Raw genomic sequence first — 24,622 nt, 5'->3', positions numbered from 1 at the left:
CCGAGGCGAGCGGGGGCGGGGTCTCGCGCCGGCCTGGGGCGGCTCTTAGGGCCGGCCCCGCGCTGGAGCCGTGGGCACCCGTCGTCGCTGTCGCCGCCGCCACCTTGGCTTCTGCTGCCACCGCCGCTGCCGGTCGCCACCATGAACCAGGATCTTCGCAGGGAGCGGGAAGCCGCCAGCTTCAACCCGGAGCTGCTCACGCACGTCTTGGACGGCAGCCCCGAGAACACCCGGCGCCGCCGAGAGATCGGTGAGGGCGGCAGAGGAGGCCTCCCTCCTTGCCCGAGCGCGGCTCGAGATTCCCTCGATGAGGAATCGTGGGGGGGCGCTGGGGAGAGTAGGCCGTAGCGCCTGAGCCGCGCGGGGCTCAGCTGTAGGGGAGCCGGGACCCCCACTCCCTGGGGCCCCCCCGGGGCTGAGTGACGGATGTCGTCCATCCCGAGAGGGGACCCGTGCCCGCACCCTGAAAGCTGCTGGGATTCAAGGTGTCACGGAGCCCTGAATTTCTGTCTTCCTCTTGATGCCCTTTAACTCCCTTGCAGAGAACCTGATTCGGAATGACCCAGACTTCCAGCATGAGGACTTGAATTTCCTCAGTCGCAGCCAGCGTTACGAGGTGGCTGTTAAGAAGAGCGCCAGCATGGTGAAGAAGATGAGGGAGTTTGGCATCGCAGACCCTGAAGAAATCGTGTGGTTTAAAAAGTAGGTATGCCTTCCCATAGATGCAGTGCCCAAGCCCAAACTTCACATTTAAACCCGCAGCCTGTGGCTTCCTTTTCCATCGGACTTGGTGTTTGAAGACTCAAATTGCATATTTTCACTCCACTTTAAAGTTATGTGTGTGAAAAACAGTGTCTGCTTTTGTACTGGAAGCCCTTTAAAAGGATGACATTTGTAGAAGGCCGATAATGAATGGAGATGCTGCAGGGTTTTGGGGGTTTTTTCCCCTTCTTAAGAATCAGTACCCATTTGTTTGGTTCAGACATCTCAACTTGGAGTGATTTGAGTTGCTTGCAAAATGACTTTGCTCTTTGTAAGAAGGAGGCTTGTTAAATTTAGAGGCAGGATTTGGAATGATTAAAAAAAATTTTTTTTAATGGTTATTTTTGAGAGAGAGCGAGAGAGAGAGAGAGAGAGAGAGCAAGCAGGGAGGGGCAAGGAGAGAGGGAGGCACAGAATCAGAAGCAGGTTCGGACTCTGAGCTGTCAGCACGGAGCCGGACAAAAGGGCTCCAACCCACGAACCTTGAGATCATGACCTGAGCAGAAGTCAGACAGCTGAGCCACCCAGGCGCCCCCACCCTGGGACAAATTTTAGTTGCAAGACCAAACAGTATCTTGGAGCAATAGCAGATTGTCTTTCCGTATGAGAGTGTAGATCTTGAATTTAAAATAATGGACAATGTGGGTTGGATGAAGATTTCAGAACTGAATATAAAGCATTCTAAGAACGCAGCATTCTTGAATCTGGTTGCAATGTGATTTAAATGGCTCTTGGGCATAGGAGACCTCAAAACGCCTTGGTCCTTATGCTGAAAAGAGTATGTAGTTTTTCCAGACCATCTGTTTTTTGTTGTGTTTTGTTTTTTAATTAGAAACAAGCACTTTTTTTTTTTTTGCCTTTATCTAAATAAACACTATAATTACGTGACCTTAGCACAAGGTCCTTTCTTTGGCTTGTAGCCTCTCATGCTTCTTGTTTATTCCTGGGCACTTCGTTTTTTAGGTTTCCACATTTTAGAAGGATTCCAGTATTTTCTATCAGTAAAGAGTAAGTGACGGGAATGGTGTATATTCAAGAGCTAAGAAGAATGGGACATGTTACAAGTTCTGCGTTTATGTAGTAATATAAATGCTCCCTTATTCTACTGCCTCTAATATGTTCGGTGTCTAATTATTTTCAGTCTGACCTGGTTATTATTGTGGAGGATGGAATCATTTACTGTGGCCCTTAGGACTGCCTGAGAACTCCTTGCCATTTTAGTCATAAAGTTAGGATTTGTTTATTTTTGGTAGTCCAAATCAGAGTACTTACTCGCTTCCAAATGTTCTTTTTACACTTTTGAAGTTTGTAACTCATCATGGCTGTGGGAGTATTGAGGTTGAGTAACTCCTAGATGGTTATGTGTCTGAATTACCTGAATTGGGTTTTATGTAAAATTTAAGAATTTAGTAAGATTTTATTCTTTTTTGAAACGACCCAAAAGAAGAGGTTTGTTTCATTTTGCTTTTAAATGGTTGATGCTATGTGTTTCAGAGTTGGTTAGGAGATTTCATAATCAGTGGTGTAACCGGAGTGGAGTGAAGTCACAATGAAGTAGAACAAATTCCTTTATGTGGGTTAAAGAGCAGAGGACACAAGCCAGTTTCGTCTATCGTTTTTCATGATATAGACCTTGCTGTTTAGGGAATGTAGAGTACAAAATTTAACACACCTTTTGATATCCTTCCAGTGGTTCTAGGATAGGACAGGGAGATCAACTTCTGCGAGAAAAGGGGATTGAAAATTAGTTTTGGCAGTTACTGAATGCCATTGAGCTTCAACCTGCCATCCATTGTAACTAACACGCATGTTTCACGTAGCGCTAAGAAGAAAGCAATGCAGCCAGTTAACTATGACATCCTGTTAGTTGTGAGATACACCTGACTTATTACATGCTAGAACTGATGAACTACAGTAATATTTCTCTTTCTGGAGATTTTGAGCATTTACTGGTTTCTTTACAATTATTTCTCCTATCTCAAAATAAAATTCACATATGGGAATATTTTAAAGTTGATGGAATATTAGTAAAATACTGAGATTTCTCAACTCGAGCAATAAAAGAAATGTGCTCTCCAGTCTTCGGGGTAAAAACCTTGCTGTTTGGGGAATGTAAAAGTTGTTTTCCTAATCTACTCTCCTGTAATTTTGTCTATTAACTGTCCTCTTTACTATGAAAACTAAAATGGTCTTAAGAATGCTTAAAATTCTGATGAAGATCAGCCGTGGTATCTGTTACTCTCTTTAGGTTTTACAGCTGATTCCTTGAAAAGCATTTTCAGGAGGAATGAAACAATTGAAAAACAAGCACTGGGATTTTGTTCATGAGTTGGTTTTCGACTATCTTCGAAAGAATCTCACTATGTTTATTAACATAAACATTGGGCAGGCTGTTTTGTGTCACGTATTTTTCTCTCTGAGTTTCCCAGAATTATATATCGTGTCAGTATCGTCATTTTATAAACCCACAGCTCCTCACTTCCCTCCAGGGAATAGGAGTGTCTTATCTTGCCACCATTTTTAGCACCTAAATTACTGCTTCTGTTTCTCAGAAACTCTCCTAAGTCTGTTTCCTCTTTTAGGAAAATATGATTGTTAAGGAATGCGGTGGTGTTCTTACCTTTGAGAGAACAATTTCTACATTTATCCACCTCCTCAGGCTTTTGACCCTCACTTCAGTGAGGCAGGGTGTTGCTTCTCTACAGTCCAGCAGCAGGAAACTCCTGTTAATCCAAGTTACTGGGAAGCGAACTCAATTCACTTCTTCTATTCATACCCCTCCTTTTTCCTCTTGTTCTCCATTTAGTTTAAATTGACATTTGACACCGGTGTAAAAAGTCTAGAATCTCTGGGTTAAAAGGGCATTGTTGATGTTTCTCGGATCCAGGCACTCCTTAGATGTTTCAGCTTGTCCACAGCACCCTTAAAGGTGATCTTCCAACCTAAAGGCGGTGGGGTTGGGATTCAATCCCCAAAAGTGAACTGATAGCCTTCTCCCTCTTTCTTTTAATTCATGCTGTCCTCATTGGACAGACCAAGATAAACCGGTGACACTGCTTCCTATTCATTCCTTGCAGAGTTGTGAAAAGCAGTTAGGTGACACTTGTTTTGTCCTTTAACATCGATAGATAGATAGGTAGGTAGGTAGGTAGGTAGGTAGGTAGGTAGGTAGGTAGAGTAAAATAGACCCTGGTAAAATCTTTAATGGCATAACCAAGCTGACTGGCGTATGTAAATTGTATTTTGACTATTGCACAGTTTGTTTTATTATTTATTTTATTTGAGAGAGCGTGCAGGTGCACAAGCAGGGGAGGGACAGAGAGGGAGAGAGGATCTCAAGCAGGCATCATCGGGGAGCCAACGAGGGCCTCAATCTCATGACTGTGAGATCGTGGCCTGAGCCGAAATCAAGAGTCAGATCCCCAACCGACTAAGCCACTCGGGTGCACCCACAGATTCTGTTTTATGAGAAAATAGTTGAAGACTGAATTTTAGTATGATTGGAATTCCTTTAATCTGGAGTGGTTATCAAAGATCATCAGCAGTAAACGTTTAACATTCTCACATTACCTACTTACCCATCTGTAAACTCAGAAGACTTTTAGAGATCTGTGGTTTGGCCCTGGGGTATAGTATATATTTACTATCCTAGATGCTTGCTTTATTTATCTAGGGAAAGATTAAACTATTTAGTTGCTTTTGTTAACAGTCCTACAAATAAATGTCCTATGGGGTTCCTTCTGATTTTCAGAACAAGTAAAATCTGAAAATAAACACACACACTCCAAAGAATCCAACCAATCAAACCAACAAACGACACCAACAAAACAAAAAAACACAGGGGTTTCTAAGCTATAAAACATGGGTAGAATTTGCTTCCTGGATGAAGTGTAGAATTAAAGAGGATTTCTGGCCCTGAAATGACTTGAGGGGGAGGCAGTAGATACCACTGGATTTGGCCTTTTTGCTGGGGAAATGGTAAACTTCTGATTTAATTGCTTGAGAGAAGGCTTCAAATTGTCCTAACCTCAGTCCCTGAGGGCCATGGCTGTCTGACAAGAATGGGTAGTAGAATGCAGTTTCTAGAGTAAGGCTGAGATCCCTTTTCTTTTCTCTCCTGTAGAATACATTTGGTCAATTTTGTGGAACCTGTGAGCCTCAATTACTCCATGTTTATTCCCACCTTGCTGAATCAGGGCACCACTGCTCAGCAAGAGAAATGGCTGCTCTCCTGCAAAGGATTGGAGATAATTGGCACCTACGCCCAGACGGAAATGGGCCACGGTTAGTCCACGTTTGAGGGTCCGTGGGTAACCCACCTCAGGACTTAAATTGACAAATGACCCCTGGTGTTCGTCTTTTCCTGCTGCTACCCTTTGGGGATTTGGTCTTTCAGATGTCAAACCTTAAATAAAATCCAGCTTCTTGTTTTCTCCTAGGTCATTTCCCCATAAATGTGCCCAGGACTCTCATCCTCCACTGTTCCTTCTGAAAGCCTTTTTACCCCTGCTTCACGCGTACCCCATTTTAATGACTGTTGAGCAGTTTGGAGAGATAGGATTGAAACATGGCAAAATTGTGTTGGTGTCTATTATACAGATGACTTTGTTGGAAATTCTTGTGAGTGTCAATGGCTCAGCAACATCTGGAAGTTGCCTCTCTGCTTTAATGAAGCTGAAGATGCTGATTTTCTGGGCGGGGCAGAGGGTTGGAGCATTTAAGTGTCTTAATCTTTCTTCCATTGCCTGCTAGCTGGGCTGTAAGGCAGTTTGGGGAAAGGTTCAGGATTCTCTGCATTTGACTACAGTAGTCTTTCTTTCTTTCTTTCTTTCTTTTTTTTTTTTTAATGTTTATTTACTTTTGAGAGAGACAGAATGCAAGCAGGGGAGGGTTAGAGAGAGAGAGAGACTCAGAATCCGAGGCAGGCTCCAGGCTCCGAGCTGTCAGCACAGAGCCGGATGTGGGGGCTCGAACTCACGAACTGTGAGATGGTGACCTGAGCCAAAGTCTGACGCTCAACCGAATGAGCCACCCAGGCGCCCCGACTACAGTAGTCTTTTTATTATATCTTTTCCTTTTATGTGTTTTTGGACTTTGTATTGTCAGTCATTGGTTAAATTGTTCATAAATGCCCTACTCAAAAAAGTTTTGTGCTTGGTCTTAAGGTGAAAGAGGTTTGTTTTCATAGACAAGGCCATTGGCAGGTTTGGGGGTTTTGAATTTGAGCTGCCCAGTCTCATTCCTTAATTACCATAATGCTTCCATTATGTAAATAAGGAAAAGAGGAAGGGACGGAGATACCCTTCATTTTTGTGTTTGATTTGGTGCTTTTTGATTTGTGAAATGGTTTAAGATGTTCTTTATCATGATCCCCGTGAGAGCTGCAGGTTCTGTCGTGATGTTGTCTTACGAACACCCGGCCAAGACACCCAGGACTTGAGCTCCGGGGATGGCCAACGCTAAAGTAACCTGCCTAAGGGCAGGAATGTAACACTCTTACAGTCATCCTGGTGGGTGGAGGTGGTGGAGAGAAAGAGAGGGACAGTTTTGTAATCTTAAAATAGTTTTGTGGTACAGAGCCCTTTTTTTTTGTTTTGTTTTTGTATGTATCATTGTGGAATTTGACTTACAGTGGTGCTATTTATAGGAGGCATAAAGATGTAAATTATTCTGAGGCTAAATAGGCCTGATATGTATATCGGTCTAACCTTTCTGCCTCTGTAAACTACAATGTAAATGTATACTTGCCCTAAATTTTGAAAGAGGAAGAAACTGGAACTTGAAGTTTACCGGCTTGAGGAGCCCAGAAATCGGACTGAGATCCTATGTTGTTCTGGGTGAGTTTGCATTTGTTAGTTTTCTTTCCTTTGCTGCCTTTATTTTTCGGATATTTTCTTGTATTTGAACAGCTTTGTCTTAATCTCTGTATTTTAGAGAACAGGGTTGTGAGATTGGGTCTTGCTGCTTTGCTGGAATCTTGTTCATTCATATTGGTGTTTGTCGTGCTGTGTCTGCTACTGTCCTTTTCCGGGAGCACCGGGCTGTCAGTTCATTTGCGTCCGGTGACTGGGTAAGAATAAGAAGTCCTTCAACATCAAAGAGACTGGAAATAGAGCAAATTGTGCAGAGGGAGGAAGTCCTGAGCCTCTGGAACATTGAATGGTTAATGACAATTGTTTAAAGTATTGTCACAGAGTTGGCGGTCACGTTGAGTTTGGGATTCTTTCAGCTCTAGGTGGCTGCGGAGAAGTGAGGAGATGGTATTGCTCAGGCTCATCCCAGGATCCTCAAGAATCTTAAAATTCAGTCTCTTGCACGAAGTCTCGATCACCTGTTTTCTGTCTTCTCTCCTCTAAAGACTCACCTGTCTGTGTAGGTGCACAAAACCGGACGCACATTTGGTCTCTGGGTCTGTACCCTTAAGCAAAGGCAGAGGTGTGGGCTGAGGGGCGCACCCTCTCCGTGGGGCTCTGGTGTTGAAGGGACCGTCTGTGGAACGTGGTCCAGTGATAATCATCCTGGCCATACATTTCTCCGGGTCACAAAGCAGGTGGTATGTTTGGTCTTGACAGATACTTGTTCATTTCAAGTTGTGGCCGCTTTACAGCAATTCTTGCTTTGTTTTCTGTTGTTGTTATTCAGGAAAATAGAGCTTATATAATACGTAGTTACCATCCTGGAATAATGATGGGCTATATCTGCACCTTCCCATCTCTAATACTCAAATATGAACTAAAGCACCTTTCTTCCTTTGAAACTCGAGAAATAGATCGTCAACTTGATTGTGTAAGCCACTGGTTTTTCTCCACTTGTATTTTCACTGCTCTGTCTCCTGTTCTCTTTCTTTGGAGTCTCTTCCCTGTTGAACTTCTCGTGAGACACGCTCCCGCGGTTTTTGGGCTGTTCTAATTCCCCGCTATTGTTTTTAATAACGATATAAACTTCTTTATTAAAAACTGTGTCCTTTGGAGTTATGCCTTCAGAATGTCTTTCTCAGATGTGAATTACTGTATTGAAAGGAACATTGTATAGCCTCCATTTCATAGTTTAACACAGAACCTTTTTATAGTGTATTTAGGGACTCTCTAGCATACTGTGTCTCCATACACCCCGTCAGCGTGGTTACTTTAAATGCTTTTGCTACTTTCATATCTAAGAGTTGAAGTTTTAATTTTCCAGTGCCAGTGAGCCTGGATGTTATTACATGTTTTGGCTTACTGTGTACATTTCCTATGGATGAACTGGATTTTTCTCTGAGTATTGATTCAGTAGAATCTGTGTGTTGATCTTACATGGTTATATAGTATCCTTCCAGTGTTTTTTTCTATTGCCGTCTGTTAAACGTTTTGGCTTTCTGTATTTAATGCATCCTTCTCTGAGTGGGTATAAAATTTTTTCCTCATAGCTTGGATAATTATTCTCTATTTTCTAACAGTTTTTTTGTTTGTTTGTTTGATTGATTGATGCTTAATGCTTTGACTTGTATATGGTATAGAGTGATGAATGAATCCCATACTAATTTTATGTTTTATTAACTAGTGGGGTTTTTTTCCCATTGTTAATTCTTTCCGGTTCTTCTTAGAGTTTTATGAGTTTCTATTTATTTCTGGAACCTTAAAATATATTACGTTGATTTGTCCATTTTTCTCATAAATGTCATACACTGGTTCATTATTGCATTGTAAGATAGTTAAAAATCTAGTAAGATAAGCCTGCTATTGTTACATTTTAAGACCTACATATTTGGTGTTATTATATACTTCTGGGAGAATTATGATCTTAATTTGTCAAAATCTAAATTATATTCTACAGGAATTTCAAATCTGTGTTACATTAAATCCTTATATTTCCTTGGGAAGTATTATCTTTATTATAATAAAGGACTGACATCTTGACCAGGACTTAGCAATTTCTTTTCTGTTATTTATCTTTTATCCATCCCATTAGTGCTGATATTTTTTTCTTTTTTTTTTTTTAATTTTTTTTTTCTTTTAACGTTTATTTTTGAGACAGAGAGAGACAAAGCATGAACAGGGGAGGGTCAGAGAGAGGGAGACACAGAATCGGAAACAGGCTCCAGGCTCTGAGCTGTCAGCACAGAGCCCGACGCGGGGCTCGAACTCATGGACAGCGAGATCATGACCTGAGCCGAAGTTAGCCGCTTAACCGACTGAGCCACCCAGGCACCCCTGATATTTTTTTCTTAATTAAATCTTTAATATCCTGAGCTAAGTTACTTAAACATTTTTAAACATTTTGTTGCTTTTATAATTTGTTTTTCTCTTTCCTGATATATCTCCTTTAATGGTCCTAATGGATAATAATGCAGTGGGTTTTTTTCCTTATAGCCTACAGCTTTTCTAAGTTCACTTATTATTGATGATATTTTATTGTTGATTCCCTGGCATTATAATCATGCTGTCCATGGAGATGCTATTTTGAGTTCTTTCTTTCTTATATATTATCAGTCTAATAATTTGTCCTCAGCATTGGCTACCAGCCTTTCCAGGCCAGTATCACGTAGCAGATACTGGGCAGGCCTTTTGGTGTCAATGGTTTTTTTTCTGTTGTTTTTTTTTTTTAAGTTTATTTATTTTGAGAGAGACCGAGACAGAATGCGAGTGGGTTAGGGGCAGAGAGAGAGGGAGACACAGAATTCAAAGCAGGCTCCAGGCTCCGAGCTGTCAGCACAGAGCCCGATGCGGAGCTCGAACCCACAAGCTGTGAGATCATGACCTGAGCCGAAGTCGGACGCTCAACCGACTGAGCCACCCAGGCGCCCCAGGTGTTAATGGTTTTAAAAGAATTGACTGCACCGCTTCACCATAGCAAAATGTTCGTCCTTTATAATTTCAAAATAAATTATTTAAAAATAATGTATAATCTTTATCATGCATAACCAGCTTTATGCAACAAATACTTGATTTAAGTAAAAATGAATAAATAAAAACAAAAACTATCCAGTCACTTTCTCCTTGCCACGTGTCTAAATTTCATCCACTTGTGAATAGTCCTTATCTTAGTCACAAGAGACATTTTTCTCCTAAAAACATTCTTTGGTCTCAAAACGGTTTCTTTTTCTTTCTTTTTTTTTTTTTTTTAATGTTTATTTATTTTGGAGAGACAGAGAGTGAGAGAGGGAGGGGCAGAGAGAGGGACACCGAATCTGAAGTAGGCTCCAGGCTCTGAGCTGTCAGCACAGAGCCCTGTGCGAGGCCTGAGCTCAGGAGCTGTGAGATCATGACCTGAGGCTTAACCCACTGAGCCACCCAGGTGCCCCTCCAAACGGTTTCTGATTACAATAGTTTACCCCTGCCCTACTAAGTGTATTTTTGTAACCTTGGTATTTGTTGCTCCATTATACGGCACCCTGATGCAGACCCCTCCCAGGCGTCTGATGGGTGCTTCAGAGTGGCCCTGCCTTTACCAGCAGTTGCCCTGGGTTCTAGTAACGCATAGTAGTCTTTCAGCCCTAAAAGTGGCTGGTCCCAAGCCTCAGTTTTCAGCCCTGGTTCAAAGAGTTTTCTTCTGTTGCGTCCTAGGCGTGCATTTATTTTTCTTCCTAGGTACCGTCCTTTTCGAAACTGGAGACAGTGGCATTCCTGTTTGTGAGTGAAAGCACTCTCTCTCATCACATGAATGTGTTTATCTGAGGATTTCCACTATTTTTTTAACTTTTTATTTTAAAATGATGATAACTTCGTAGGAAGTTGCAGAAATAGCAGAGAGAGATCCCATGGACCTTTCACCCATTTTCCACCAGTGCTGACACCTTACAGGATTTCCATTTGCTGCTCCCTAGGATGGCTGCTCTGATCTGGGCAAGGTTTCCTGGTGTCCTCATCATTGTGCTCAGTCCTCATTGCACTTGGATAAGAACTGCCCCAATCAGAAGATGTGATTAGGTGGTGGGATTCCTGTCCTCACTCTGCCATTATCTTCTTGATCCGAAGGCACTTAACTCACCTCAGTCTAATTTCTTTGTAAAATGAGCACATCGGTTGCACGTTCTTTGATTTTTATGTGATCGGATAGCTGAAAGCCCAGCCACCCGATTGGAAGACAGTTGATCGGCTCTTGCCTGGGCAGTGTGCCCCGGTTATTTCCCTCCTTACTTTCGGAACAAACTGAGAAATTTTAAAACTGAAATGTTGTGTCAGTTCATTTCTAATAGAATAATAAGAGCAGTATATAGTTGATGAAGTTAGAGCTGGAAGTTAAATAGAATGCCAGCAATGTGGAAAAAGAACAAAGGCATATCAATCTACTTCCTATTGGAAATAAATTCACACAAGTCTAAGGCACCTGCAGATTTTAAATGGAAAAGAATGACTTTAGAAAGTGGATTCCGGGGGCACTTGGCTGGCCGAGTTGGTAGAGCATGTGACTCTTGATCTCAGTGCCATGAGTTCAAGCCCCATGCTGGGTGTGGAGCCTACTTAAAAAAAAAAAACAAGAAATGAAATACATTTTTTTTAAGTGGATTCAAAATTACTAAACCTAAGATGTTTATTATCATTAGTGATAATTCACGTTTAACCGCCTTGTAATGCATGAATCTGTTATTTGTAATTATTATTATGGTCTTTCCTAGAAATTGCATGTCTTTTTTTATTTCTGCACGTAATTACCAGATGCAGAGCACTGCCCGTTTTTGTATTAAATTGTTTCAGTAGGGCCTGGCTGGATATTTGTGATGAATCTGAATGAAATGACCAGATTCACGTGAGGGGTGTGGATCTGTGCTGGATGTTTTATGGGCCAGCACAAAGCACTCCAGCCTGGAAGCATTCTTGAAAATGCATCTAGGAGAAACTTTATCTGGGGGAGCATATTGTCGGCCTGAGAGACCAAAGTTCTCCGGTCTCACCTTCTCATCAGGGTAAATCATTGTACAACTTGAATTCTCCATTCCATACAACCTCTTCACATTTTTTATTTCCTTTGGTTTAATTGCAAGGGTGGAATCCTCTGCCCGACTCGCATATTTCTGCGCTGCACAGGCTTTGGAATCGGAAGCCAGTCCTCAACCCAGATTAATTATCCAAGGGTTGAGTAGCTTAAGAAAAAACTTCTCGCCAAATTAAGGAAAATGGAATTTGCCAAGAGTTTATGAAAGTAATACAAAAGGGGGCAGTGCTCCTATCCATGATAAAGTCTACCCAGCTAACCCATACTTAAAAGAATTTTTTTTTCTCCTTCCCTTTACTCTGTTCACATTGCTGATTCTCTCACACCTGATGACTCTTCTCTCAAATGCCCATCCTTGGTATTTCTTCGAAGTTTTGTGCACCGAGGGCGGCCTGAGCCTCTGGATCTTCACTTGGGCATGTTCTTGCCTACTTTACTTCACCAGGCAACCGCGGAACAACAGGAGCGCTTCTTCATGCCCGCCTGGAACTTGGAGATCATTGGCACTTATGCCCAGACAGAGATGGGCCATGGTATGGTGCATTCAGTCTACCTTCTGGGTTGGGTGGGACTCTGCAAGCTTAGCAAACAGGGAGAGCCCACCACAGGTTAGCAATGGCATCGCCACCTACCGTGATCTTTCTGCGGAGTCCAGGCTTTTCGCTTATACAAGTCTTGGCGTAGACATTGCCTTGGTCAGTGGAAATTAAAGGTTATGTTAGCACAGAGATAGGCTGATTATTCTTTTTCATGGTTCCCCTTCAGTAGGTCAAGGATTTGTTTCCTGAGTGGGTTTTCAAGTTCACTGGAGTTACGTAGGATTTGTGTGCATGTGGAATCGGAACCCATCTTTTTTTCTTTATTACTCTCATTACCTTTGCTACTGATAGCTTAATGAACTTGCGCAAATTCCAGAAGAAACACAGCTTAATAGTACATGTGCTCTTTGACTTGCTTCCGGGAAATGAGTGGCTTTATATAACCATAATGTGAGCATTTTATACTTTGACTTTTTTTGTGCCTTGATTCAGTAAAGTTCTGAAGTTGGCTTGGCCAAAGGTTATTTCAAAAATAAGATAAGCCGCACTTCTAGGCCATTGGTCTGGGAGATGGTGGCTGTCCCTGTTATCTGGTCTGAATTGGTATCTGTGTTTGCTATTCATTTCCTTCTGTCTTCTCCTACTTAGAGATTTCAGAACAACTGGTCTGATGTATGTTTGCCACACTTGCTCCTTCTGCGTGTACAACTTCATCTTGATTTTACAGCCAATTTGGCTCTTGGTGCTGAGTCATATTTCACAAGACTGAAAGTGGAGTACTGTTTGGTTCGGCTGTGCATTTGCAAACAATTTGTCACTATCTGTTCTGTTACTGTATTACTTCTTTTTCTATAAAAACTTCTTTGGTTAAAAAGAAAAAAAAAAAACCTTCTGTGGTGAAATGAATCTTAGTGTCTGGTTCCTGGATTCACATTTGGGAAGGTTGTGGATCACTCATAAAGGAAGTTTCTAAATGTTTCAAAGTGTTTAATGAGGTCTGTCATTATCAAACCAGTCTGGTAAAAAGGTCCTCAGCATTTGCTTCAGGGTAGTGTTATTAGAGGGAGTGTCACTTAGAACATTTTTCCATAACTTTTCAAAGAATTTTGGCACATTTATAATAGGATCTAACGCATGAACCCTTGTCCATCTCCAATAAACGTCTGAAACCGGGAACTCTTCCTTGTCACGCTAATGAACCAGCCAGGTTAAAGGTTAAAGGCCTAGTATTGGAAAACTCACACCTTATTCTTTGATCTTTAGAAATCCAAAAGTCAGAGCTCTGGCTCTTTTTCCCCATAGTGATTATAGTTTTTTTTAAAGTCTCATTTTCTATTCTAGCCATTCCTCTGAAATAAGTCCTTAATTTACAAGAACTTTGGCTGGAGTCTCTTTCTGTCACCTGTTATCTTAGTGTTCGTAAATAGAGAAGTCCAGAATGTTGAACTGCTGTGGTAAACACAATACGTGAGTAGACGTTGGCATACTAAAGCTTAGAGGTGTTAAAGAGACGTTTAGCTTCCCTGTTATGTTCATATCCTGTGATCTTCTGAAAATATGATTCTAAAATGCCTTTACATTGTCTTCTGGTTGATTTAAATAATTTTACAAATCCACTGTCATAGAGGTGAATCAATTCAAGTGTAGAAACAGAACATGCTTGACATATTTTCAACCTAATAGGAGTTGTCTGGTTTAAGTATAGGAAATGATGGGGATGCCTGGCTGGCTCCGTCAGTGGAGCACGTGACTCTTGATCACGGGGTTATGAATTCAAGCCCCATGTTGAGATGTAGAGTTTGTTTGTTTGTTTGTTTGTTTTAATTTTTATGTTAAGTATGCTCCACATCCAGTGTGGGGCTTGAACTCATGACCCTGAGATCAGGAGTCACAGGCTTCACCAGCTGAGCCAGCCAGGCACCCCCATAGAGTTTTCTGTAAAAAAAAAAAAAAAAAAAAAAAAAAGATAGGAAATTAATGTATCTTGGTTAGCAGCTATTTGTAGCTCATATACAAATGTTTTGTTGCCTTTAGATTTTGTTGTTCTCTGAGCTGTTTCTAGAGCTGAAAGGAGGAGGCAGGAGATTTAACCCTGTGTTGTTGTTGTTGTTGTTTTTTTTGCCCATATTTTACCCAAAGTGAATGTAACTTATTTCCTTAGGAACTCATCTCCGAGGGTTGGAAACCACAGCCACTTACGACCCTGAAACTCAGGAGTTCATTCTCAACAGCCCTACCGTGACCTCCATCAAGTGGTGGCCGGGTGGACGTATGTGACGTTTTTAGCGTTTCTTGGATGTTTCAAAGAGTCATTACAAGATTGTGTGTAGAATGTAGAGCTTGTCCAAGAATATCATTTTGAAGTCTGGAGAGAACTCTTCAGCCTTAAGCTCTTCTGAGCTGTTTCACAGTCTCTTACAGTGCATGTTCTAGATATGTCTATATTTACAACATAGAGAGTTCAGCCTCTTACTCTCTTTTCTTAATTTTTCTTCCCAACATTCCTTTTTTTTCTTTTAATTTTTTTTTTTAACGTTTATTTATTAGCAAGAGACAGAGAGACAGAGCATGAGCAGGGAAGGGGGAGAGAGAGGGAGACACGGAATCCAAAGCAGGCTTCAGGCTCTGAGCTGTCAGCACAGAGCCCGACGCGGGGCTCGAACTCACGGACAGTGAGATCATGACCTGAGCCGAAGTCAGTTGCCCAACCAACTGAGCCGCCCAGGCGCCTCTGTTCCCAACATTCCTATCGTTAGCTCAGTTTCCTTGGTCATCATTTAAAGTAACTTAGTATTCCCTGCTTGGTTATAATTAATTTAAATGTAAAGGGCCCCATGTGGCTAGTGGCCACTGTTCTGGAAAGCAGTTCCGTAAGAGAGAAAAAGGAAATGAATAGTGGTCTTATGGTTATCTTAAAAAAAAAATTTTTATGTAAACAAATGAGAAAAAAGTAGAAAAGAAAGCAAAGTCTTTTTAAAATGGAGGATTACTATCAAACCAAGAGGCTGTACACCTTAAACTTATAAATGTGATAGGTTAATAATATCTCAATGAAACTTGTATAAAAGCTTTTACATATATGTAAAACAAAGGATTGCTTTACCAAAATTCAATACATTTTCATAACTATCCGCTTAAGTGGATTTCTTTCTGAAAACTGGGTATGGTGCGGTCATGAGACGCCCAGAGAGTTCCCGGCTTATGGTGTTTAACATATGGCTTTTCCGCCTCATCTCTATCCTTTGAAAGTGTACGAATGCTTGCGCTCACTTCTCTGTCTCATTCTCTTTGATGTTACAGTTGGAAAGACCTCAAATCATGCGATAGTTCTTGCCCAGCTCATCACAAAGGGCAAGTGCTATGGATTACATGCCTTCATCGTACCGATTCGTGAACTTGGGACCCATAAGCCTTTGCCAGGTTAGAACTGTTCATCTGATGTTGAGGTAAAGAGCTAAACCGATCACTTCCTTCTGCAGAAAGTAGAACACACAGCTGAAGAGGCCAGTGCCAGCCAGGAATCGCAGAGCGTCAACATCTGGTGACTTTCCTTTCTTCTGTGGTAGGTATTACTGTTGGCGATATCGGCCCCAAATTTGGCTATGATGAGATGGATAATGGCTACCTGAAGATGGACAATTATCGTATTCCCAGAGAAAACATGCTGATGAAGTATGCCCAGGTATATTTAGAGGAGCAGAGGTGTCAAACGTTGGGGTTTCAGCAGCTGTTGATAACCACGGGGTTAGAAGGGTCTGTTCTTTTAGAAGGGAATGATAGAGTTTTATTCCCAATGCTTCTTTTATTAATGACCATGAAATCAAAAGCGGTTGGCGGGTATGAAGAGCATATTCTAGTTTGCTAAACCGGCGGGTCTCAGACTTCATTCAGCATGTGTCAGAATCACCTGGAGGGCTGTTCAAAGTAGATCGGGATGGGGACTGAGATTTTGTATTTCAAGCAAGTTCCCAGGAGATGCTGCCATTCTGGGGACCAAACTTGGAGAATCACAAGCCCCACCTGCCAGTTGGGTTTAACAGAAGGAAGCATCAGTCCCGTGTTCTTTGTCCAGGTGAAGCCTGATGGCACGTATGTGAAGCCCGTGAGTAACAAGCTGACCTACGGGACCATGGTGTTTGTCAGGTCCTTCCTCGTAGGAGAAGCCGCTCGGTCTCTATCCAAGGCTTGCACCATTGCCATCAGATACAGCGCTGTGAGGCACCAGTCTGAACTCAAGCCAGGGTAAGGGTGGCATCAGTGCCGAAGACCTACCTTTGACCCCATTCACATACCGGAATTTTCAAATGTGATACAGAGAATACTCACTGGCTACGCAAAATGAGCTAAGATGGCAGCGTGCCGGATCTTAAGTGGAAAGATGAGAGTGGTCACGTTATTTTTAGCCTTCTAAGAAAAACAGTAATATTACCTGAGCTCTACAATTGAAATGTTTAGAACACTCAAGGCAATTTGAAAATCCTTAATTGCTACTAACAACTATGAATTGGGTTTGGTGAAAGTGGCGTGAAACTTGATTCCCTCTTGTGTTCCCGGCCATAGTTCTTACTGCTGCCTTTCACTTGAACGTGACTCCCCGATCACCTTTTTTTTTTTTTTAATTAAAAAAAATTTTTTTTTAACATTTGTTCATGTTTGAGAGACAGAGAGACAGAGTGCGAGCAGGGGAGGGCAGAGAGAGAGGGAGACACAGAATCCGAAGCAGCCTCCAGGCTCTGAGCCATCAGCACAGAGCCCGACATAGGGCTCGAAGCCACAAACCGTGAGATCATGACCTGAGTTGAAGTTGGACGTGCACTCAACCGACTGAGCCACCCAGGCACCGCCCCCCGATAACCTTTTTTATTTAACTCTTACAGAAGGAATAAAGAAATCAGTAAGAGCTGACCTGCTTAGACATCAGATACTTAATTCTGTTCATTGAGACTTCTCCAGAATTGTGGTTAAAATAATTTATTCAGCTAAGTGTTAGATGTTTTTATCATTGCCTTCCTTCTGCGAAGTTGATTCTGATTTTGTATGTTGTCGTGAGATACAGTTTCCTTAGTCATACTGCAAAGACTTAGATATGAACTTCACAGCTAGAAAATTGTGTGACCTAGGCAGTTCAACAAGGCGGTTGAGAACATGGTCTTCCGTAGCCAAACAGCTAGACTTAAATTGAGGATCTGCCACGTATTAGCTGTGTGACCTCAGGCAGGTTTTTCACCTCTTGTTTTCTCCTCTGTATAATGGAGAAAATAATAGCCACTGCAATATATCAAAGTGTTTAGACTAGAATCTGGCACCTGGTAAGTTCCATGTGAGTGTTTACTTCTTTTTCTTCTGTATCCTTTAGTGAACCAGAACCACAGATTTTGGATTTTCAGACCCAGCAGTATAAACTCTTCCCACTCCTGGCTACTGCCTACGCCTTCCAGTTTGTCGGCGCATACATGAAGGAGACCTACCATCGGATTAATGAGGACATTGGCCAAGGGGACCTGAGTGAACTGCCCGAGGTATGTGTTTACTCATTCGCTTGTGGGCACCCTCCCGTTTGAGATTCGCCTGTTGGATAATGTCCAGAGAGAACTAATTGTTGGGATTTCTGGTAAAGAATCCATATATTCTCAAAAGAATTTTTTTTTTTTAATTGAAAGTGGATCACGTATGAAGATACGTGGATTTTGTTTTTAAGTTTCAGAAGTACTGTACTATGCTGGTCATTGGTTAATCAAAGGAACATAATTGGTGACTTTTTGCCAAGCAGAACAGTTTGGAAGGGAGTGTGGGAACACTAATTCAGGCCACTGACATGATCGTGCTTCTGTTCGCACGCATGCCGTGTGATGTTGCAAGTGACTGGCACCTAGGTGAGGAAGAGTGCTCCTCGCTGCATCCCGGACCAGACTGCTGGCGTCACCCACGTTCTGACGGCCTGTGCTTTGTCCCTCCAGCTTCATGCCCTCGCCGCCGGGATGAAGGCTTTCACGTCCTGGACAGCTAATGCTGCCATCGAAGCTTGTCGGATGGCTTGTGGCGGTCATGGCTATTCTCACTGCAGCGGCCTTCCAAACATTTATGTCAATTTTACCCCCACCTGCACCTTTGAGGGAGAGAACACTGTCATGATGCTGCAGACGGCTAGGTGAGAACCTGATTTGCGATGTCGCCGTTGTCGAGAATGTTTGCGTCATCTTCATCGGTTCCTGTTCCCGTGTTTGCTCTTCACGTTCTATTTGTTCCTGTAGTCTGTGGTTCTGCCTTCCATCCTGACCCACTGTTTTTATCTCATGGTCAGACGAGTGAGTAGGAAACACCTGTCATCCAGCTTAGAGTCATTGCAAGAGTTTGCCTCTGTGTCGTGAGAGTGTAGGTACTGAAGGCATGTGTACCGGTGATTTGTAGGTTCCTGATGAAAAGTTATGACCAGGTGCACTCAGGAAAGTTGATGTGTGGTATGGTGTCCTACTTGAATGACCTGCCCAGTCAGCGCATCCAGCCGCAGCAGGTCGCGGTCTGGCCGACTGTGGTGGACATCGACAGCCCCGACAGCCTAACGGAAGCCTATAAACTCCGCGCAGCCAGGTGAGCCCACCCTTAGGAGCTGGGATCGGCAGCTGGTGGGGGGAGCCCTGGGGGCTGGGGCCCGACGGAAGAGGAGGAAGCCTGAGTACTGCTCATCGCTTCCTGCAAGCTCCAGTTTTCTTTCATTTCTTAACAGATTAGTAGAAATTGCTGCAAAAAACCTTCAAAATGAAGTGATTCACAGAGAAAGCAAGGAGGTAGCATGGAATCTAACTTCCATTGACCTTGTTCGAGCAAGCGAGGTTGGTGGTCATGCTCCCTTCCCCCTCCCTCCCCCCCTCCCTCTGTCCTTCCTGTCTCCCTCTCCATTCTTCACCCCACCCAATGCCACCCCGTTTTCTTAGTGCAGAAGCCCTCGTCGCTGTGCATTGAATCTTTTGCAAAGCTTCTCTCCTCCTGGTGTGTTTTTATCTAGGCACATTGCCACTATGTGGTAGTTAAGCTCTTTTCAGAAAAACTCCTCAAAATCCAAGAGAAGTCCATCCACACTGTCTTGAAGAATTTATGTCTCTTGTACTGCCTGTATGGAGTCAGTCAAAAGGCAGGGGACTTTCTGCAGGTCAGTGTTTGCCGAATTTAAGTCCTTTTCTTTGCTAGAAAAATAGTCGCGGTCTACTTTACAGTCGCGTATGTGCACGGATATGTGAATATCTGTCGGCATACGTGAATATATGTCTAAACGTTGCCTGTTCCGTCCCTCTTAGGGAGGCATCATGACGGAGTCTCAAATTACCCAAGTAAATCAGCGCATTAAGGAGCTGCTGACTGTGATTCGCCCAGACGCTGTTGCTTTGGTTGATGCGTTTGACTTTCAGGATGTGACACTCGGCTCTGTGCTCGGCCGTTATGATGGGAACGTGTATGAAAACTTATTTGAGTGGGCCAAGAAGTCCCCACTGAACAAAGCAGAGGTACCAAAAACAATGCTTTTTCACCTTTTGAAACTCCTCATTTGAATTTGAAGGCAGGAGAGGCGCCTGGGTGGCCCAGTCCGTTAAGCTTCCGGCTCTTGATTTCAGCTCAGGTCATGAGTCTGAGCCCCACGTCGGGCTCTCTGCTGTCAGAATGGAGCCTGCCTGGGATTCTTTCCCTCTCTCTCTGCCCCTCCCCAGCTCACGCACTCTCTCTTTCTCAAAATAAATAAGCATTAAAAATAAAAAAATAAAAAATATTAAGGCAGGAAAGACCTCAGAGTGACTCACCTGTGTGAAAGCTTTGGAAGCTCCTGTGGCCACTTAGACAGTCACTTTGTTTGAGTAACAGATCCAGAAAGGAACTGGGTCGTTCCCACAGTATGCAGGTTTTTCATTTCCGTGACTTTTTAATAACTAACTGAAAATTTCCAAACATATACAAAAAATAGAATACATGTACACCCCTATGGACCCTTGGTCACACTTCAGTGACACACTCACGGCCAATGTGTTTCACCTGAACCCCCCCGCCCCCCACCCTCTCCCCTTGGGATTATTTTGAGACAAATCCAAGATCCCAGATAACTGTATCCATAGACACTTCAGTAGGTATCTCTAAAAGATATGTTTTTTGAAAACGTAACCACAGAACCATTCTCCCACCTAAACAGATTAAGAATAATTTCATGAACTACCCAATCAATGTCCAAATCCCCTAATTGACTCCGTTTTTTCTTCCCCTTTAGTTTTTCAAATCAGGATCCAAATAAGGTCCAGATAATTTCTCAATTAAAAGTGTGCTGTTTTACATCGCCAGCTGCTTGTCAGTGATTTTTTTCTCTCTCCCTTCCCTGCAGGTCCATGAATCTTACCACAAGTATCTGAAGCCCCTGCAGTCCAAGCTCTGAAGGGTCATGATGAGAAGTTTCATTTGCTCCAGAAAGCAGCTGTACTCCGCTCCCCTTATACTCATCACACAAATCTGCTTGGAATCTCTATCAAATTCAGAGAGCTATAGAGCAAATGATAAATTGAGCCCTTTCCTCTTTTTATAAATGAAGAAAAAAATGAACAAATTTCAGAGATTAAACGAAAAAAACAGATGTGTTTTAAGTGCAATTAACACTGCAAGAGACATATCGAGCATCAGAAGAAGCTTTAAGAAACGCAGCATGCCTTCCATTTGTAGTGCTGCCGGTTCCAGTAGGCCATGACTTTTGATAACTAGTAGAATTTAACTACTGAGTAGTTAATTATTTTCACCTCTTAATTGCTAATCACTGGATATATAAGTGTTTCTAAGCAAAGGTATTTTTTAAGCGGGGTAGATAGAACCCTTCCCAGCTTTTCTGTTAAACGTTCCTGTCATGGGCCCTGGCTAAGAAGCAGGACTGAAGAAAAGGGATTCGGGGAAAGAAACTAACCAAGACATTTAGCGTGAGTGAGTTTGTGCCCGACACATTGACGCGACGTGCCCATTTGCCCCGCTTTGCCGACCTGGTATTTCCACCTGACTATTCACGGTAGCACCTTTCCAGCATGAGGACTTCTTCGACTTCAGCACAGGCCTAGAATAGGATCACTGTCCCGCATAATTAGGAGTTACTCTTCCTTCCATTCGAGGGATCCCTAAATCGTCTGTGCAGTAGCATTGCAATTCACTTTGTCCCAAACTTCTTAGGAAAGGGCAAGAAGCAAAATCATCTCTGCATCTGACTTCTAGCAACTGATGGCGCCTCTGGCCGTGTGGTGTTTCCTCTCCCACCCCTTTCTCTGTCCCGAAAGAGATGCTAAGAAAGGAAAAGAAGGGGTCACAGTTCCTTCATAGTAGAATGAGTATGGGGAGAGCTCTCTCAGTTATGGTCACTGTGACTGTGGTGTCCATACTAACTGGATATTCTGGAACAATCTAGATTTTTCAATAGTCTATTACAGTGCTTGGAGGTTACAGTGTTTGGCATTATAAAATAGAAGCATCACTCAGGCCACCTCTTCCACCCAGGGCGAGCACAGAAAACCCCTTTGACAAACCATGGCTTCTGATTTTGGATGTAAATCGTCGAATCAAAATAATCATCGAAACTATGGCTAATGGATAAATGCCAGTTTCACAGAATCTCTCTCTTACTGTACATTGGCTTTATTTTCAGTCTGTTCCTAGGAGATTGACCTGAATTGCAACATTGTCCTTTGAGCCAAAATCTAATTTACACAATCACTCTGCATTTAAAAGTTAAACATGGACCTCCTAATGAAGTTTTTTCTTAAAATCAATGTAAAGCAACACATTAGCTGATTTTTTGTTTTGTTGTGTTTGTTTTTTCTTTTACCTGTTCACTGTATCTGTAACTTCTGCCTCATGAATCCAGTTGTTCCGTAATCAGTCTTGAGAATGTAGGATAATTCAGGGAAATGTCTCCCTACCTTGGGACCCAACATAAAAACTATCCCAGTGGAACCAGTTATATGAGATTTTCAGGTCCCACAGAAACGCTGTTGACACAAGCCTTAATCCTTCCATCAGGAAAGCTGCTTGGGAATTGTAAGACTGAAGTAAGCAGTCTATTAATTTCATTGGAATTGATCTTGACAGTAGTTCAGATTCTGGGAAATAAAATAGATTTAAATTGCTTCATATCAGCCTGTTACGTGTAAAATTGCCTCAGACTTAGTGGTTAATTTAAATACCTTGTTCACAGATGATCATCTGTAGTTGGGACCTGATCCAGCTGCATTGATCTGGGATCTATCTTAGCAGGTCTGAGCAAGCTGTAGACACAACAGCCGACTTCAGTCCTGCACGTTGAGTTTACTTAAACGCGAAATCTGATATTTGATACTGTTTTTACTAACACTGGGATTTTTGTCTTGAACTTTATTCACTGTAATCTAAATAGAGTAAAACCTCTCTGATTTGTACTGTCATGAGGGAAAGAGAATGCCACGTAATGAAACATAAGCTGAAATGATGAAATTTTAAGGTACGGTTTTATGAGGTCATTAGGTTCAGTAGCAGAACAAAACGGGAAGGAGTGAGGCCTGCCTGGGCAGATCGCTCTCAATCCTGTCACTGGTGTGGTTGTGCAGCTGCTGTGCGGGACCCCGCTGGTGCGCGAGTTCGTGCTTACGGGCCGCTCTCGAAGCAGCATATCCAGTTTGCTCTCCCTAAGAAGCCACGCTTTGCTACAGATAAGTTTCGTTCTGTTTGGTTCTTCGGTGAGCCGTTTTCACAAAAAGTACAAAGATACATCCTCTTCTCCAAACTGATGGATAAATGCTGAGAGGATGGAAGATTTTTCTGTTAGATACTGATGGAAGCCTTTTTGAAAAAGTACTGTGAACAGAACTCAAAGTTGGGAAATTGAGGTTTAATAGGATTTTGCGATTTGTAACGGATGAAGGTTGATTCTTCCTGAAGTGTTTGGAGCTCTACTAGATACATATATACCAAGGAGTATTTCAGCCTTTGGACATTAGTGATCTCAGAGCACAGTTGGTTCCAAAGCCTTCAGGGCCTTTCATGTTCTGGTCTTCAGAACAAAGCAGTGCTAAGTATCAGCTTTTCTTCAGAACATTGGCTTAATTGCAACATTAGCTATGTTCACATGCTCTCGGGGAACTCCCTGCCTGTAATTTCAGATCGCATATACCTGGAGGCATTATATAGTTCCTAAAGTTAACATGCTAGATCTTGTTTTTTGGATTTTCTTCAGTGCGGGGCTTTGGCTGGAGAAATAGAACTGCTCAAATTCATCGGGAACAGAAATTCTTTAGATGACTGCAGCTCACAGTCCCCGTGAGCTGGAAAGAAGAGATTAGATGCAGTCTGCACACATGCTAATCTTTATAAATGTGGTAGGTGTGCCCGGGTCACTGGTTGCCTCCAAGCAGTGCCAGGAAATAGGTTCTTCTACGTGAGACCAACAAAAAGTCTTTTGTTGATTCTTACTCAGGATAAAGGTTTTGATCATTTTCATGAAATAATACAGAGGTCACTTCAACTAACACTCCATTCTTGGAGGATTTGACCAAGTCACACTGTACATTGCTAAAATGACTTAATATTTTAAAATACCCCTGGACTTGTGCTTTTAGCTGTACACTAAAATTTTCACTACCTGTTCCTGCGCTCCGTGATTGTAAACCTAGAAACATGAGGAACCTTTAGAGTAATCAGGTGTTAGCTGTTGCAAACCTTCAAATTCCTGGATCTCCAGGGGTTTTTGTTTCATTCTTACTTTGCTTTACAATTAATTGGGCCATTGATTATCTTAGGAAGATCATGAAAAACCGGGGAGTGATTTGAAGAATTCTGAACCAAAATAAGCTGTTGTGCCACAATGCTGTCAACTGTTTCATAGACTAGGTAGCAAATACATGACCTGCCACATAATGTTCAGACTATTTGTTTGTAAACAATTTAATTTCCAATCGCTGTGGATTCAAGGAAATTACTTGTGTTCTTCAGAGCGTATAAATTACCTGCTACCTATTTCCCTTTTACTGTTAGGGTTTGCGTTTGGTTCCTACCTGACAAGATGCAGTTAGTTAGCATGTATTGTTACCCATCCCTGGCGGAGCCAGTCGGTAGAGGTGGTAGCACCAAGGAGGTGCACGGGTCCAGAACTTGGGAACCACGATCAGACAACCGTGCCCTGCCAGCCCTGTTTGGCTTGGGCTGCGGGTAAGCCAAACCATAAACCGCCTTTTCCTTTGTAAAGTTTGACAAGACCCTTAATAAAACCTGTAATTAACACAAAATGCGCTACGTGCCCTTTTTGGGTGGCCGTGTTTGGGTTCTATTCTGGCTCCGCAGCCTTGATTTTCACAACTGAACCGGGAGGTCATAGACACTTCCCTAAGTTTCGGGGTGTGGGATCCGTAGATAATTGTTCGTGGTTTCACACG

The 24,622-nt window shown here is 42.5% G+C and overlaps 1 protein-coding gene across 3 annotated transcripts; it reads left to right on the top strand.

Moving 5' to 3' along the window:
- The first annotated feature begins 2 nt into the window (after positions 1-2).
- ACOX1 (acyl-CoA oxidase 1) lies at positions 3-24,475 on the top strand. 3 transcript variants are annotated; one of them, XM_003997166.6, is made up of 14 exons: positions 3-250; positions 543-702; positions 12,046-12,206; positions 14,374-14,481; positions 15,513-15,632; positions 15,779-15,894; positions 16,285-16,454; positions 17,569-17,731; positions 18,170-18,360; positions 18,621-18,800; positions 18,937-19,042; positions 19,216-19,359; positions 19,505-19,711; positions 20,572-24,475. In XM_003997166.6, exons 1-14 carry the CDS (start codon positions 142-144, stop codon positions 20,620-20,622), a joined length of 1,986 nt encoding a protein of 661 aa, XP_003997215.2. In that variant the 5' UTR covers positions 3-141; the 3' UTR covers positions 20,623-24,475. The 3 variants fall into 3 exon arrangements, with proteins under 3 accessions (XP_003997215.2, XP_003997216.2, XP_019673836.2); XM_003997167.6 differs by lacking the exon at positions 12,046-12,206 and adding an exon at positions 4,886-5,046; XM_019818277.2 differs by lacking the exon at positions 3-250 and adding an exon at positions 4,886-5,046 and having other exon boundaries at positions 562-702.
- The last annotated feature ends 147 nt before the right edge of the window (positions 24,476-24,622 follow it).

This window comes from Felis catus, chromosome E1 (assembly GCF_018350175.1).
Source record: "Felis catus isolate Fca126 chromosome E1, F.catus_Fca126_mat1.0, whole genome shotgun sequence".
Lineage (NCBI taxonomy): Eukaryota > Metazoa > Chordata > Mammalia > Carnivora > Felidae > Felis > Felis catus.
Note: the sequence above shows the minus strand (reverse complement) of the source record. Positions and strands in the feature narration are given on the sequence as shown.